The following is a 17,217-nucleotide window of genomic DNA, read 5'->3' on the forward strand; positions in this document are numbered from 1 at the left end:
GGGTATGGATATGGTTCTGGATATAGGCGGGAGAGGAAGGGGAGGTGATTGTGTTGTGATTTATTTTTTTTGGGGGTTATTTTTGGGGGTTGGAGGGGATAACTGTTGTACGGCTGATGCTGGGCCGGGCCTTGATCTTACGAAGTCATGCATAATGGTCATGTCATTTTCTGCTTGCTGGGTTTGTTTTATGCGCTGACGCGGTATGTACAGTCTCTGGTCTGGGTTTCCTGAGCTGTGCTCTGTTCTGTCTGCCTTTGGCGTTTGAGCCGGTGGGCTTGCGCTGAGATGCGATTCGACGCGGTGATATGCACATTGACGGAACGAAGTGCGGACGTCTATACGTCGGTGGTTCTTTCATATGTCGTAGATGGATGAAGGTGGATAAGGTGGATAAGGTGGATGAGGTGAATGAATCACATATCGGCATCCTCGTAGTTCACATCCTGCTCATCGTTTGGCTCCCGCGGCTCCTGCGCCTCATGGTACTGGATCGCGTCGTCGATATGGCTCAGCACCGCGGCCACGCTGTCCTCATCCTGAACGTCCAGCTTCAGAAAAGACACCATGCTGAAATCGTCAATCAACTGCCCCACGGCCCGGTTCAACCGTTTGAATGATCCCCCGCTCAGTAGAGTTTCCTTGGAACTGGGGTCTCCCTCGGCTGTCTCTTCCGCATCCTCCTCGTCGTCTTGTAATAGGTTCACATCGACGTTGACGAATCGCTTGAGCTCCTTCCGCGATACCATATCCCGCACCTGATCCATTTTGCTCAGAATATTCACATGCGGCATCTCCAGCATCAGCATCGCAGACATGGCGCTCAGCGTCCCCGCGAAAAACTTGGCCTTGTCCACGACAAAGGTACTCTCGAGTAGATACGCCGCACACAGATTGATGTTCAGCGGACCCTGTCGCGAAAGATACTGCACCAGCGACGGCAGCAGCGGGATATGCGTGTACAGCTCGATCTGACCCGGCATGTCAAAGATGATCAGGTACTCTTCGCTCAGCGGGTCCAGCGCCTGGGACAAAAAGTCCAGGTTCTGCAGGAGGAATTCAAAACAGTAGATGAGCCCGCCATTGGGACCCAGCTCCATCTCCTCCATCACATCTTCCAAGGTGATCAGCTCGCGGATGTCCAGATCGGGCTCGTAGTTGAAGCTTTCGGCGGCCGGGTCGAGATTCACATAGAAGCAACTTCGGCGCGTGGTCTGGAGATGCTGGATGAGGGCACTGCAAAAGGTCGATTTGCCGGCGCCCGCAGGGCCCATGACCAGGACCCCGAATTTCGACATTTTCTCTTAGTTGTGAAGATAGAAGGTTATACGCGGTGTAGGATGGATGCGCTAGGCAGGTTATTCGGGTTAGTAGGTCGACTCGTGGTACACCATCTGCAACTTGCAATAGCCTATGCACGCTGACTGCGCACTGACTAAAAAGTAATATTGGAAAGTTGGAACTAAAGACAGCTGTAGCACTGTCAAGGTACTCCGCGTAAGACTGCTTCCTGATCCTCAGCCATCAGCATCGGCACCGATTGGATGCCTTCGGACTCCGGGTAAAAAGTGGGAGAGCAGCCCTCTTTTCTGCCGCAGCCCACCGCCGGAGTAGGATGGCGCCATCGGGGCCTCATTAATACGGCCAAAATCCCCTCCTCCTTTTTCCCTCTCCCCCTCCATCCATTTTTCATACTCATCCACTTCCCCCCCCCCTTCTGTACTTATCTCCCCGTCTATCCACCTCTCTCATATCCTCATCTCTCCTCTCTTTTTTTCTTCTTTCTTCCATCTTAATTCACATCCTCAATTCACAATGGGCAGCGTCGCCAAGTCTAACACTTTCCTCTTTACCTCCGAGTCGGTCGGTGAGGGTCACCCCGATAAGATTGCGTGAGTTCTACCCCTCTCTTATGGTATATGTGTCCTATACGAGTCTCTCAAATTCTCATTACCTTCAATTCATTCAATCCATCTAACAATTGAACAGTGACCAGGTCTCTGATGCCGTCCTCGATGCCTGCCTTGCCGAGGACCCTCTCTCCAAGGTACATTACTTCCCCCCTTCCAAAAAATTTTCTCCGTTTGATTGGACCGGGCCCATTTCCGCCAAATTTTGCCGTGCGAATCAATGAATTTAACTTGTCCCCGTCTAGGTTGCTTGTGAGACTGCTACCAAGACTGGTATGTTCATTCTTCCTCTCTGAAACGGCGTTCTATGCTAATTCCGCTCAGGTATGATCATGGTCTTTGGTGAAATCACCACCAATGCCAAGCTGGATTACCAGAAGATTATCCGTGGTGCCATCAAGGACATTGGTTATGACGACTCCGAGAAGGGTTTCGACTACAAGACCTGCAACGTCCTTGTCGCCATTGAGCAGCAGTCCCCCGACATTGCTCAGGGTCTCCACTACGATGAGGCTCTTGAGAAGCTCGGTGCCGGTGACCAGGGTATCATGTTCGGTTATGCCACCGACGAGACCCCTGAGCTCTTGCCCCTCACCCTCCTGCTCTCTCACAAGCTCAACGCTGCTATGAAGCAGGCTCGTACCGACGGTTCCATCCCCTGGCTCCGTCCCGACACCAAGACCCAGGTCACCGTCGAGTACGCTCACGATGGCGGTGCCGTCAAGCCCCTGCGTGTGGACACCGTCGTCGTCTCTGCTCAGCACAGCGATGATGTGACCACTGAGGAGCTCCGTACTGTCATCAAGGAGAAGATCGTCAAGAAGGTCATCCCCGCTGAACTCCTGGACGACCGCACCGTTTACCACATCCAGCCCTCTGGCCGCTTCGTCATCGGTGGTCCTCAGGGTGACGCCGGTCTCACCGGCCGTAAGATCATCGTCGACACCTACGGTGGCTGGGGTGCCCACGGTGGTGGTGCCTTCTCCGGTAAGGACTACTCCAAGGTCGACCGTTCTGCTGCCTACGTCGGTCGTTGGATCGCCAAGTCCCTTGTTCACGCCGGCCTTGCCCGCCGTGTCCTTGTCCAGCTCTCCTACGCCATCGGTGTCGCCGAGCCCCTCTCCATCTTCGTCGAGACCTACGGTACCTCTGACAAGTCCTCGGATGAGCTCGTCGAGATCATCCGCAAGAACTTCGACCTCCGCCCCGGTGTCATTGTCAAGGAGCTCGACCTTGCCAAGCCCATCTACTTCCAGACTGCCAAGAACGGTCACTTCACCAACCAGAGCTTCTCCTGGGAGAAGCCCAAGACTCTCAAGTTCTAAATGTGTCCTGAGTGACCGTGTCGGACTTGTTGTCTCCTTTTTTTTTTTTTTTTTTTGACGAATGTGATGATTTTGCTTTGTTTTCAACAACTCAAAGCATGAGAGCATAGACATATTTCGAAAAAGCTTTTCTTTTGGACTTTTTATTTATTGACATATCTGCATGGTCGCCTGCAAAAAGGAGGCGGGTTTGGGCGAGGATAAATTCAACATGATACCACTTTCATCTATTGGGAAGGGATGTTTTCGGCGTTTCAGGGAGCGAAAGTCTTCAACACATGCCTCCTCCGAGGCCATCTACTAGACTACGAATGCTATCTGGCTAGATCAGACTGGCGCACATGGATCCATGTGCTCCGGATGATGTCTCCTAGAAGGAGAAATGTCGATGGCTTGTTGAAAGAAGCTTGGTCTTCTTCAACCGTTGTCTCAAGCTAATCTAAACATTAGCTATATAGAATAATTCAAGGATACATTTATTCATATCTTGTTACTTTGTAGTCAACATGTCTGAAGATGAGTTGAAATGTAGAAGTATCATGCCATTTTACCCAAAGTGGAAATTGTGACGCGTGAGGCTACTTTACGCTTCGCGACGTCGGTAATTCGCACATAAAACAACAAGACAAGCAAGACAAGCAAGACAGCATGAGACAGTCAATGTTTTCCGATTCATTATCCTGTCCTCGACATGCTCGCAACCAAGCAGCCTTGAAGACATTCCGGTTGTTGTCGCTGCAACGAGACGCGTGACGGACGCCAAGCTTGTCTTCGCGACAACCGTGAAGGAGTTTCCCCACCGGCCAAAAGTCGCATTTGACCTATCTGACCTCTTTCCAAACTCTTCACCAAACAGCAAACCGAAAATAGTTCCAATTGTACTGTTGAATTAATTGACCGCCTCTTGTCTGCTCTAACAAGTCCATCCTTCTCTAATTCAAGAACATAATGCATGATTCCCGATAGACGCGTCCATGGCCTCGCGTCGCTCCTCTGGCGTGCTCGAGACCCTCAGCTCGGTCTCGCTGAACAGACTCCATGATCCCTCTACGACTCATCCTCCCCTGAAGAAGCGAAAGACATATCACGCAGCTACAGGGGAACTCTCCCGCCAGATCATCAGTATCAGGGTGAGTTTCGCCGTTTCAACAGCAGCTACAGAAGCAGAACGTTCGTTAACTGGCTCCGATGTAGGCCCACGCCGCAGCTTTATCAGACGAACCGTACGTCCTCGAGCCCATCGCCGTCGTCCCGCGATCCCGGCTACCGTTCTCATGGCTCGATTCGCCGGCCGCACTGTCGCAGATCCAGAGCGGAAGTCTGTTCGTCGCCAACATTCCTATTTTGGAGGAGGGCTTGCAGAGTCGGACTGAGCCGTGCGTTCTGGCTGTGCGGTTGGTTCCTGATGGGGAATTGTACGCTGTTGAGCGGGTGAAGAGGGGTATCTATGCTCTGTCAAAGCTGGCTCGTGGTGTGGAGGAGGGAGATATCTTTGTTGCGGTCAAAGGATGGAACCCGTCTACCGGGTGCGGGGAGGGGGTTTTGTCCGACCTCCCTTTGGGAGCAGAGAGTGGAGAGGAGTGGTGGCAGCAGGCCAGAATCGATGATCCGGTATCCGTTACTCCGCCATCTGCCAAGCGCGCGAAGATCGATGTTTCGCTTGTCTTTGATAAGGCGGCAGTTGATGCTCGCGTTGACGTGACATTGAAAGAGATATCGCCTGTGGATTCGCTCGAGCAAAGGCTCTCGATGGCTCCTCCTTCGCTGCCAATGGAGAGGAGTTCTAGCTCAGACATGCAGATGCCGTTCGTGCTGCACGATTCTCGGGATGCTGACGGTGCTGTGTTCGGGGATGTTGCTGCTAATGGGGACACTCAGCCCGCTGATTCCTCGCAATCTCCACAGGAGCTGCTGGATGCTATGAGGGAGCATTACCTGCAAGCTCTCTACGTCTCCAAGGTTTGTATCTCCGTTGTCTTTGTTGTCTATGTGCTGATTTCCCCAGACTTCTGTGGCATATTTCGCCAAAGGACCTCTGGCACGATGTCGCGCGGCCTTCCAGGCCTCCGGGTCCGTTTCTACAAATACACCTAGACATCTTGCAGACTTCTACCGAGAGGCTATTCTGGCCGCAAAGAAGATGGATTTGAAATATCGTGAAACTCTGCCTTTGACCATTCGAGATGTTCTTTTGAGTATGTCAGATGATGACGCGCGGAAGAAACGCAAGAGCAGGAAACGAAAGTTGGGCAAGAACGGGCTCTACCCAGAAGAGGAGGGGTTCATTCGCAAGTGGTGGAGAGATCGGGCTCTGGCGGACAATGGGATGCCTGCAGAGTCGTCGCACGACGCAGAGGTCAAGAAGCACATCGCGGACTTGCGACTACGAGAGACACAGTTGCAGATTCTGCTCATTTTGGAGACGTTGGCCCTGGAGATGAGCGGACCTGGTGAGACATCAAAGACCGACGATTCTTCCGCAAAGCCGTCGGACGATACCAAGACCAAATCCAAGAAAAAGCCACAGGATCTGGATGTGCTGCTCGAACTTCACCTTGACCGGCTGTGCATCTGGCACGCCGTCAGTACCGACGACACAGCCTTGGCAGAGTCCGCAAAGTCCTTTGACAGTCAATCGGGTAAGAAGATCGAGAGCGACGCCGTCCGGGACTTTTGCACCGAGGTCATCGTTCCATTTTATGCTTCGCGTCTGCCGGACAGATGCAAGTTGATCACTCGCAAGCTCGGCGTCTCTGGCGCGATATCGCCCTTGGCGAAACAATCCAGCAGCACAAAGAAGACGTCTCGCACAGAGCCTGGGAAGCCTACCGAACGGCAGTCTTCTCAGAGGCATCCGCGGCGACCCTTGCAGCGTGTGCTCACCGACCAGCAAACGGCCTCTCAAGGACGACACCCGTCTCTGGGACGCTCCAACACTGTGCCGTCGCAATCCGAGGTCAAGCGCGAGTCGATGGAGCCGCTGCTGCCGGTGCTCAGCGTCAGCGCGAGGGGAGGCATCCAGAAGCCGAAACGGGCGGAAAACCGCGAAGTGGATCTGAACGCGGTGGCTCGTCAGCACGAAGCCAAGCTGAAGAAGGTGCAAATGCTTATGGAGCAGAAGAAGGAGCTCGACGCGGCGATCAACGCCCTCCGCAAGCCCAATCGCGAACTGGTCGCGAAGGATATCGCAGAGGATGCAGACAAGCGGGCATCGGGCGGCAGCTCGAGAAAACCCAAGAACCCCGTCCGTAACCCGTTCGGGCAAGGCGTGCAGGTCATGGCCACCCCGAGGGGAAACCGCAAGAAGGACGCGGTCACGGGGTTGCCTCCGCCATTCAAGAATATTGTGCGGTCGTCTGCAAGTAAGAACGGATCCTCACCATTTGCGAGTGAGCCACAGGTGGTTCCTGCATCTACACTGCGACCCAGCTTCATCCCCAATACTTCGGCCTCTGGACCCAGGGCTGCTCCTGACCCGGGCCTGGGGGATACGGGTGCTATCCAGGAAACGCCATCTCGACGGCCGGCGCAGACTTTGGGACTGGGCACGTCCCCGGGTGTAGCGAAGACCCTATTCCGTGTCCCTAGACGCCCGATCCCTAGATCCACCGACGTTGCGCCGTCCACACCGATCGCACCGCGGTCCGTCGATGCAGCTCCTAGTCTCGATCAAGTCATTGGTGTCAAATCATCTCTGGGGATGGAGACACCGCCGAGGCCCAGCACCGCAGTACCGGTGGTCAAAGAGAGCATGCCTGGCGCCTCTCCCGCGGCCGTGCTCACCACACCGGTGAAGAGTAGCGCCAGACCGGCCATGCCGGCCGTCCTGGCGGGGCCAGTGACGCCGGAGAAGTCTATTTATGAGCAATTGGGATGGGACGATGATCTTGCTTGATGATTTTGGTTCTCGCGGGCGTTCTTACGGTCATTTGTGCATGGGATGGTGTTATATGCTTAGGTTGTATGGTTAGTCACTTGCATTTCGTCTATTCAGTACAGTGGAATGAATGAACAAGTCATAATGTCCATCATTGGCATTATGCAATCAAGTACGATTCTTCGACCTTGGCAGCCAGAAGCTGGACCCAATGAAGCCTCAATTAGCTATGGACATGCACTTATGACTCAACTAAAGTGAGACTAAGACTGAGACTGAGAGATGATTGACGGATAAATACCCCTACTTCCCGTTCAGTTCCCACATGGGAACGAATTATGAAATGACCATGAGTCGCATCCGCAGTCCGCAGTCCGCAATCCGGATTGTGGAGGCCGATCTGTGGAGATCACGCTGGTCGTAACTTTGTGGAAGACGAGGTCATGCGATTATTGGGTTGTTGGTCTGGGTTAGCTGGTAACTAGGTTCTTGGCCGGGGGTCATGCTTACGCTGAGCCGGGTATTTGGATGTGAGTATGACTGGGTTACCTTTGGGCTTGAGGAGAGGGAAGGGAGTTGGTTGTGTTGGTTTATGATTTTTATATTTTATATTATATACTATAAGATAGATGCCAGATGCCAGATGCCAGATGCATGGCGTATAAATACATTCAATCCGATTCCAACTCCGTCAATCCTCGTCAAGAGGTATGCTGTACCTAATGCTTTTGCTTCCCCATTTTGAACTGAACTGAAAGAGAGTGTCGTAACGTCGTAAATTCGTGATTATAAGCGTATTAAGATGGGAGAGGAACTTTTGTTTCCTTTTCGTCGGATGCCGGAAGAGTAGAGGGTTGAAAGGGTCGAGTGTGAAAAGAAAAGGATGATGAGCGAGAAAGCCAGGTTAACCGGCGATGCGAACAGGTAGACAAGGCCCACGAGCAGGCCAAAAGTGTTTCATCTGGACTGTCTTTTCCAGACAACTGCGGCCTTTTTCGAGGAGGCTCTCTTTTTCTTGCTCTGTTGTGGGTGTCGAGGCAGTGGACGCAGGGACGTTTGATACGACTTCAAAGCTCACATGGAGAGTCGTCTCCGCCTTAGCGTCGGATTCAATGGAAGTAGCGACGTCGTCCTTCTCGGCAAGAGGCGCGACCTCCACCTCTGGTGCAGGCTGCTTTGAAACCTCCTCATCGTGGGTGCCCTCCTCCTCCTCCTCTTCCTCCGAGTCGGAATCGAGATCAAAAGAGTTGATGCGAGAGGTCATATCCCGCTGGGCCCATTCCATGGATGTGCAGTGGAGGCGAAAGTGGCCGAGGCATCGTCTGATATCCGGGTCGGGGGCGGTGGCCTCGCGGGCGAGTTTTTGCTTGGAGAGGGTGGTGAGCTTGTAGGGGAGGGAGGTCTTGTCGGCCAGAGGGGGCCAGCGCTTGTTCATGGAGGGAGTGGTGGATAGTGTGACAGCCATAGTATTATTGGATGGATGGATGGATTAATTGGATGGATGAACAGAGTAGGTGTTCAGTTCAAATATGATAGAGATGGAAATCGTATGACAAGGCTTGATTCCTTGATTTCCCGACTGGGATGATGTCGAGCGTATGGCGATACGCGTCAGAGCAACAGATCAGGTGATGTCATTGAGTGGCAATAGTGATATCTTTGTTGGGAGGTGTGAATCACGATGGTGATACTTGAGAGCTTGAGGATGGAGTGATCTGGAGAGAGAGAGAGAGAGAGAGAGAGAGATCTTGAACGGCGAGGGGCAGCGAAGGGGAGGATTGCCGGAGGGACAAAGATTTATACGATGGGCCGGGAGACCCAAAACAGTCAAGCCGGGGCCTAAGCTGGGCGGACTAGTGATTGTACTAAGCGGGCAAATTCTGCGTGCGGATGATCCCAGAGTCTAGACCACGATCCTTCTCACATTGACTCGACAGTCGACACTATCTTCATTGTTAAAAGACAGTCATTGAATCGATGTGACATGCTAATATTCTGATCGATTCTTCTACTTTTGCTACCTATTTTTCGTGTTGTTCTGGCGAATATCCGAGTCTCAGCAGAATTGCGTGACCAGCTAGCGGTTGGTTACTCGGGAGTCTTCTCGACCCTCTTCTCTTCTTCTTTAGTCTTCTTACTCCACCGCAAAATCAAGTTTGGCAGCTGACCTCGACTGTGGGTCCTCAAGGGCTCGGCCATCCATGGAACCTTGCGTCTATCCCCCAGCAGCCACTAAGATTCGAGGATTCAGCACTCGGTAGGTCTGGACACTGGACACTGGACACTGGACACTGGACTGGACATCCTGCAAGAAAAGCAAACCCTGTTATGCATTCGCTGATGGCAATGATAATGGCGTGGTCAAATGCGGAGTAATGAACGTTCATGAATCATAATAATATAATATTGTGGAATTAGACTTTGCATATATTTACACAGAATAGTGATCTGTTTAATCTCAATTGCATATGTTTGATTAATTGTTCGGTGTTCTATTTGTGTCTCTGGATTAGAAATCGAGTGTGGGTTTTTCCAGCGAACCCTTAAAGCAAGGTACGTACACCAGTGGGGTAGTGAGAATTAGTGATCATTGGCTGTATTTTGTGGGGTTGTCCTGTTCCATCTGGGCATAGACTGAATTGCCTATTATAGCATCGTCCAAGGAACATGATTTCTGCATAAGGCAAATATCTCTAACAGTTACTGTAGGTCATGATCTTTAAAAATAAAAAACTGATTCTGTCAAAGTGGAATATCAAATTTTGGCATTCGGAGTGTTGTCGAATCCAGAGCCTAGACGTCCACTAGGGCTTCCTTGCGGAAAGACTCAATAGTCATTAGTCATGACTCGAGGATGAGTGAGTCTCTGGAGACTACTCCGTGCTTTGCATGAGATTGTTATCTACCTCAGTAATTCGCATTCGAAATCGATCTATCAATTGATACCTTATGGAAAGAGTCCAAGGGAGACAATGGATGCAAAATGTACCCAAAGCTCTCGCCACATCTGTCGTGACTCATGAATCACTAATATGATGTGCAACAGTATCCAAATCAACATTCTGCTTACTTTCATTTCGGCCGGGACTCGACCATAACTACTGAGATTACATAGAGGAGGCGTGATGAATACACAAAAATAAAGTTTGGATGACAATCTTGGCTGTGAGTTTATTTTCTGCCACTGTACTAAACACGTTGAAATCATGGACGAACTCTAGTTGTTCCTAGGTAAGGTTCGCCACGAAGCTGGAATACATGATTGACAGATCATTGAGGTACTAGGTTGCCATGCGACAAAGGGATTTCGCAGAGTCTTGATTGGTGCTCGATTGAACTCTGGTTGCCGAATCAATGAGGTAGTACTGAGTCGTCTAAAGAAAGACATTCTTTAATCGAGTACCAGGCCTCGTACAGTCAGCGAAGGGGAAGCACAACTTCTAATCTAAATTTATGCCAAAGGTCGGAGTAGGTAGGTAGCAAATTTGGTTCCATGGTCATCCTGGGTTGCAATACGCTGACTTCAACACTGCCGGGGATCTTATGAGTGTTCAGGCTTTGGCTTCTGAGCGAGTTCCTGTTCTTTGGCAGTAGCATACAACGAGGCACTTCTGCAGCCACTGCCCGTCAGGTTATTCTGGAATAGTCGCCAGCGCTGTGGTGCTGTGAATCTCTGAATCCCAGTGAACTATCTTGCTGCTTGATTGCAGACTTCATGCCTATCAACTGGAATGACAAGTCAATGCCAGCATGGGCCAGTGTCCTGCTCTTTGGTGACATCTACTTTCTTGATACTGCTACGGGATGCCTGTTTTTATCATCTTGCCTGTGAGGCTAGTCGATCAAGCTGTCAGTTTTCATCGGACGAATGCTCGGATTGTCGAGATGAGTCGTCTTGACGCAGATCTGAAGAACATGAGTCACCAAACGCACAAAGCAGCAGACTGGATCTATTTTCTAATGACTTGCATGTTTTGTCTCACAATATTCGCCCAATCTCCAGAGCGAGGCCTTTTCATCTACGCCACCGGGAATACCACTCACCCGAAAGAGGCATTCTAGAGAATCAATACGCTAGTGAAATCCCTTCATTATCTCCTCTCAGCCAACTCTTCAAACTCCATTGATGACGTCTATCCGAAGAACGACGGGCTACTCAGAAAGCAAGAGGCAAACAGAAGGTGGCACAGCCGTCATCAAGGTGAGACAGTCTGGAATGTGAGTATGCGTGCACGGTCCTGATCGACTCTAGTGCCCGCTCAAGTGACCCTCTCCAAGACTACACCAAAGTCTAATACCGATAATTTCGCAGGTCATCTGCCCTTCTAGGATGCCTGGACCGTGATAGACGTGGGTAGTGCTCTTTGTACGTCCTGATACTTGATTCGATAGCCCACGAGGCGAGTGAGGAATGGATCGAGATTGGAAGCCGAGTGGCCGAGAGATCACCCAAAGCTTAGGTAGCACTGGGGATGTGCAACTATACGCTGCATGTCCGTTAGACGCTGCGACATTGAGTAGCACATCCTCAACTCTATCCTTGGCTTCCGATGATTGGGAGGTAGCTTTTGTGCTAGCTATTTCTCTGGCGGGATTGAGTACGCCATATCCGTCCAGCGTCACTAACTCGAAAACAGAGGGAACAGTGAACAGAAGATTATCTGAGATGAATCAGAATCAGTTCTCTAACCCAGGAGCGAATGCGTATCGTCGTCTTGTGATAGGGCCTGAAATGGAAAGGCGCCAGTTTCTTCGCACTTACAGAATGACGCCATAATAGTCCATCCATGCTGAAGTGCAAATCCCACCAAAGCCGCGTGATGATCGCTTGTCGGCTAGAATACTATCCCATTGTACTCGCTCAACAAAGGTACTGTTTATTGATCCTTTGAGTCGCTACTCCTCCACATGCCAAGCTCTAGCCATTTACTTTGCCTTTACTGATCAGAGATCTGGGGCTATTGACAATAGTCTCCAGCTCTCCACACATCAGATAAGGACAATAGGATGTCGGCATTCTTGAGCTGATTTGTCAACATACTTTGACGACATCATTTGGAATCATAGCACTAGTGACTGAATAGGCCCACCGAGCAGCTTTCTCCGTATTCCAGCTATCCAGAAGAGTATGGACTATGGAGAATAGGACTCCGTACTCTCCGTCGCATAATGTCTCGGCTATTATTAGGCAAATGATACGGGATCGGAAGATACTACCCTGATATCAGATATCTTGTGACTAGGGATTCAGAATGATCCTGATTCGCCCTTCCGTCCATATCGCTTGATGCTTCGCAATCCTGCTGGCGGCAGACTACTGCACATTACCCTTGACTCTGGCTAGACTGCAGAAGCGTTTCCAGGATTCCATTGGTAGATCTTGCAAGAAAGACCTTGTCTCTCTCACCTATGAGTAGGTAGTATCAAGGACTATAGTCAATAGTCATGCTCCTGACTCTCTCATCTCATGGCTCAGGTAAATCTGCCCGCGCTATCCGAGAAGTTCTATATGTTCATTGTTCGAGTGGGCTTTGCAGGGAGCACTTGACTTGGGGTTAGTTGATAATGAGTTCACCACATCTTCATCGTCAAATTCATCAGAGATGGTATTTATCAGGTTACTTTAGTAAATGGTTCCCTGATATGACTCAGATAACTCAGATAACTAACTCCATCCTATTGTTGCACTTGCATCTTCCTGTTCGCAGTGCTCACGGATTCACCCGGTTGGACTGTGATCCGAGGGCCAGCAGCCAATCAGAGTTCCTGTGGCGCCGCCTCCCGCCAGCAGCCCTCTCCACGGTTGGTCACTGTCTCAGTAGGTGTGATCGCTTACCCCTCCCCCTTCTCTCAGGCAGAAGCCAGGAATCATCTACTACTACTCCGTATCTATCTATCAAATCCTGCGGTATCTAGTCTAAACTTTCAGTCTTGTCTTGTGCTTACTCTTACATCTTCCCCACTCCACCTTAGGTGTGTCGGTCTATCAAAGGGAAAGAGGTACAGAGTACGTATTATTTCCACCAGGATCAGATCATCTATTATTGACCATCCATCTATCGACGGGATCTATCCTTTAATCCTCGTCTATTGCATTGCTGCACATTTTCTATTCTCCAATAATACAACAGTTCCCTCTTATGCACCCAGGCAGTTTATGGTCACACTGGCTTGTTGTTCCGTGTACCCACTGATTGATCCCATCGGCTGGTGGCGCGCGTTCGTCCCTATCAATCAATCAGACTATTTACTCCAGCTAGCCATTCTTATTGCATCGTGTTTGTTTTCCCCTCTCAAGTCAAGCCTATCTCGGATATCTTGGGCCACCTGGACGTGTTTCCCTGGCGCTTGACTGGGTGCCGCAGCTTTCTGCAGGCAAGGAACCGTGGGAGGAGGGATTACTCCCTGCCCAGCCTCTTGTGGCGGTGTCACCAGAGCTCTCCAGCCACAGCCACCTTTTTCTGCCACACACCAACCGTCTTGACCACATCCACTAACTGCTTCCCCTCCCAATCCAGTCCATGATTCCATCATCAACTGCATGCGCGTCGTGATCTCTCACACCCTGTCAAGTCAAGGATCAACTTGTGTCGTGGCAGTCTCTCCTTCTTCCTTTCTTCCATCCCACTGCAGCTGCGCTTGCCAACTCACTTCCGCCATCCTTCCCCCATCCTGGGGGTTCTCAACACCTCTCTGCTCGCGTTTCGCTGACGCGCCCACGGCCTGCTGACGGCCGTCTCAAACTTTGCCTTCCCCCGTCCTTCCTTGGCCCGCCATGTATGGCACATCCCACTCTTCCGTCCCCGCCCCGATGAATGGCATCGGGGGCGAGCTCGTCGATGGGTCGGGAACGATCAATCCTGCTGCTCTGAATAATTCCGGTATGCTATTCCCCTCTTTTGTCTCTTGTCTCTTTCGGCCTCTCCGTCTATCTCTTTCATATCCTGATCACCCCACTGTCGCTGATCACGGAGGTCGTGATGTATTTTTACCTCTCTTTGCGTCCTTTGCGACTGCCTCCAAACTGACGGCCTTTTGCTAGTCGCCGCTGTTCTTCCCACAGCTTCCTTGGGAGGATCAGCGCCAGCAGGTCCAACATCAATAGCTACCCCCGCAAGCCTCAACCCCCCTCGTGGCATCAAGCGCAGTCGCACCCCCGATCAACGCGCAAATCCACGCGCGGATGGTGACCATTATGACGGTATGTGCGCGTCGCATCTTCCACCAGCAAGGTGCCGTGGAAGACTGTCGAGCCCCTTCGTCTCATACTCTTCCCAATCTTAATGGCGCACAGCTTACTGCTATACACTTCACCCATCTCTTGCCAATGCTGATGCTAACTCTTGTCCTGAATAGATGAACATGGTCGGCGAAAACGAGGACGTCCTCCCAAGACGCAACGGCCCAACGAGAGTCAACAATCGCCTGGGAGTGTGAGCGTGCAGACCCCCCGAATGCAGTCGCAGTCGCTTCCACGGCAGACCAGTGTAAACGTGTCGCCGCCGCAGGCATCTCCCCCGGAAAAGGCTACCCCCACCAAAGCCACCGTGGTGAAGGCGCTCCCCACTGTCAGGGATCACACTACCGACCAGCTCAACGAGGAAGGCGATGAGTATATCCCCAAGGAGTTTGATGAGGCCGGCGAAAAGAAGGTGGACGCCATGGGTTACCCCCAAGGCGGCCGTGAGTTCAAATGTCGGACATTCCGTGTGCCGCTCCGTGGAAACAAGCTGTTCATGCTGGCGACCGAATGCGCACGGGTGCTGGGGTATCGAGACTCGTACCTGCTGTTCAACAAGAACCGGTCTCTGCACAAGATCATCGCGTCGCAAATCGAAAAAGACGACCTGATCCAGCAGGACGTTCTGCCGTACTCTTATCGATCGCGTCAGATTGCCATTGTCTCGGCCAAGTCGATCTTTCGTCAGTTCGGCAGCAGGGTCATCGTGAATGGACGGCGTGTGCGTGACGATTACTGGGAAAGTAAGGCGCGAAAGCAGGGTTTTACCGAGGATGACCTGGCCGGTGAGAAACGACCGGGGGCCGGCAAGGCTCGAGATGCGGCCGCCGCTGAGGCTGCCAACGCTGCGAATCTGTTGCCGGCCCTCGCCCATGGCGACGTCATCTACAGCAACGCGCTCGAGGCCATGCCTCATGGCTTGCCGGTCGGGGGCCCGTCCTCGGCCTCGCTGGCTCCGCTGCCGATGATTCACATGGCCACCACCACCGACGATCCCCGGCTGAGGGAGTACAACAGTATGCCGCGTCCGCGCCAGGAGATGACGGGCCAGCCGTACCAAGACCGATCGCAGCCCAGCTCGGCTGCCGAAATCCTGAACCACGCATCGCACACGGCCGACTTCAACAAGATCTTGAGCAACCAGCGCAGTTTCCGTCAGAAAGGCCTGGAGGAGTTCTATGCCAGACAGCGCGAGGTCCCCGAGACCGCGGATCCGTCGCAACCGGGACAGTTGGACGCCAGCGCGTCGGTCTCCCAGCCCTTGCAATCGCCTCAGATGGCGTCGACGGGCTTGATCAGCTCGACTCAGCCGCAGGCTATTCTTCCCAACCAGACGCCGATGATGGCCGGTCAGGCTGCCTTCCAGGCGCCCACGGGACACCAGCAGGGCCCTATTGCACAGTCCCCCGTCCAGCCCATGCCCGCGGTTCGGCCCAATCTGATGCATCAGCGCTCGAACCCTGCTCTGTCCGGAGGCACACCCCAGCCAACCGGACCGTATGGGTACCCAACGCAGCAGCAGCAGCAGCAGCAGCAGCAGATGTGGGGCCAGCCGCCGCCGCCGCCGCCCCAACAATCCCCCTTGTCCGCCGGTGGTCCGCAAGGGGCCGGGATGCCGCAGTATGCAGCCCAAATGCATGCCCCGCAGCAGTCTCCCTCTCCCATGGCCCACGCTGTTCAGGGTCAGCATCACCCTTCGCAGTCGCCTCGCACGCAGCACCGCCCGTCTGTGAGTCAGATGCAGCAGGCGTACCAGCTCCATCATGCGCAGACGCCGCAACAACAAGCCATGGCGTCCATGGGCTATCCCGGAGGGGCAGCCGCTCCGTATGCTGTCGCCGCCGCTAGAGGCATGTATCCCTCCACGCAAGGACCCGGAGGTCAACCCTTCATGGTTGGAACCCCTCAGCAGGCAGGAATGGCCATGGGGATGAACCCCGGGGGTGCCATTCCCGGCTGGCCATCTACTCCCGGCGGGCCGATGCAACCGGGTCATCCACAGCCAGGCCAAGGCGGGACTCCCCTAGGAGGCTGGTCAGGTTACTGAAGTTAGAAGAACAGGAAGCACGACAGTGGACAAGGGAGATATATTCATGGCCGGGCGTTTTTCGGACTTGGCGCTCATGGACACGAGGCGCCGGCATTTGCCCCATCTTTTTCCGGCCTGGAATCGTATTTAATGATAATCCGCGCATTTCTTTTTTTATACCCGCCGTTATACCCGATTGCGTTGTGTATGTGGTCTTGCGTTTTTTATGCAAATTCTCTGGGTGTTTTCTCTTGGGGTTGAAGAGGTTCATTTGCATGTGGCATGGATCTTGTGCTTCGATTTCCTCATAGATGGGCTGGTGGTTATTATGGCTACACTTTTCTTCTGTCGCGCAGGGTTTGACTGCTTTCATTCCCTTTCTCATCATGTCACTCTACTCTATTGTCGGTGTCAATCTCTCTTTCTGGCATTACCGGTCCCTGCGATGATTGTTGTGTCTATAGTCGGGGAACCAATTTGATATACTGCCCCTTTGCGAGTGTTGCTTGTAGGAAGAGTACATGTCCTAATTCTAAAAGCCCGTCGCCAAAGGCGTCGTGACCGGCGCCGCAGACGACGCACACACACACGACGCCACCGACGTGACCGGCGGCGCCGTACAATGCGCCGAGGTGGTCCAGGTGACGGCCGTCGGCTCGGGCGCGTACTTATTCGAGACCTTCTCCGCCTTGACCAGCACGGGGATGACCGCGCCGGTCTTGAGCGAGAACGCCCGGTGGCCCAGCACCCGCAGCAGACTGGCGATCTCGCCCGAGTGCGCCGTCACACTCACAAACAGATCCTTGGTCGCCGTCCTCGCCATCATCGCGTCCAGC

At 52.6% G+C, this 17,217-nt stretch overlaps 5 protein-coding genes across 5 annotated transcripts; 3 read left to right on the forward strand and 2 right to left on the reverse strand.

Annotated features, from left to right (window-relative positions):
• Positions 1-416: 416 nt before the first annotated feature.
• Positions 417-1,298, reverse strand: CDV56_100132 (putative signal sequence-binding GTPase GPN3; the record flags this gene model as incomplete). The annotated part of the gene is made up of 1 exon (XM_026753751.1): positions 417-1,298. One exon carries the CDS (start codon positions 1,296-1,298, stop codon positions 417-419), a length of 882 nt encoding a protein of 293 aa, XP_026609834.1.
• A 517-nt stretch (positions 1,299-1,815) lies between these two features.
• ETH1 (S-adenosylmethionine synthetase) lies at positions 1,816-3,235 on the forward strand (the record flags this gene model as incomplete). Its single annotated transcript, XM_026754087.1, has 4 exons — positions 1,816-1,892; positions 1,990-2,047; positions 2,156-2,183; positions 2,235-3,235. The coding sequence occupies 4 exons, from the start codon at positions 1,816-1,818 to the stop codon at positions 3,233-3,235; spliced, it is 1,164 nt and encodes a 387-aa protein (XP_026609835.1).
• Positions 3,236-4,209: 974 nt separating this feature from the next.
• CDV56_100843 (uncharacterized protein) lies at positions 4,210-7,130 on the forward strand (the record flags this gene model as incomplete). The annotated part of the gene is made up of 3 exons (XM_026754462.1): positions 4,210-4,365; positions 4,430-5,194; positions 5,241-7,130. The coding sequence occupies 3 exons, from the start codon at positions 4,210-4,212 to the stop codon at positions 7,128-7,130; spliced, it is 2,811 nt and encodes a 936-aa protein (XP_026609836.1).
• Positions 7,131-8,016: 886 nt separating this feature from the next.
• CDV56_101421 (uncharacterized protein) lies at positions 8,017-8,547 on the reverse strand (the record flags this gene model as incomplete). The annotated part of the gene is made up of 1 exon (XM_026755040.1): positions 8,017-8,547. The coding sequence occupies one exon, from the start codon at positions 8,545-8,547 to the stop codon at positions 8,017-8,019; it is 531 nt and encodes a 176-aa protein (XP_026609837.1).
• A 5,340-nt stretch (positions 8,548-13,887) lies between these two features.
• Positions 13,888-16,399, forward strand: CDV56_102245 (putative nuclear localization protein; the record flags this gene model as incomplete). The annotated part of the gene is made up of 3 exons (XM_026755864.1): positions 13,888-13,993; positions 14,155-14,313; positions 14,469-16,399. The coding sequence occupies 3 exons, from the start codon at positions 13,888-13,890 to the stop codon at positions 16,397-16,399; spliced, it is 2,196 nt and encodes a 731-aa protein (XP_026609838.1).
• Positions 16,400-17,217: the final 818 nt, after the last annotated feature.

The sequence above is a fragment of the Aspergillus thermomutatus genome (genome assembly GCF_002237265.1).
Source record: "Aspergillus thermomutatus strain HMR AF 39 chromosome Unknown NODE_404, whole genome shotgun sequence".
In the NCBI taxonomy this organism is placed as follows: Eukaryota; Fungi; Ascomycota; class Eurotiomycetes; order Eurotiales; family Aspergillaceae; genus Aspergillus; species Aspergillus thermomutatus.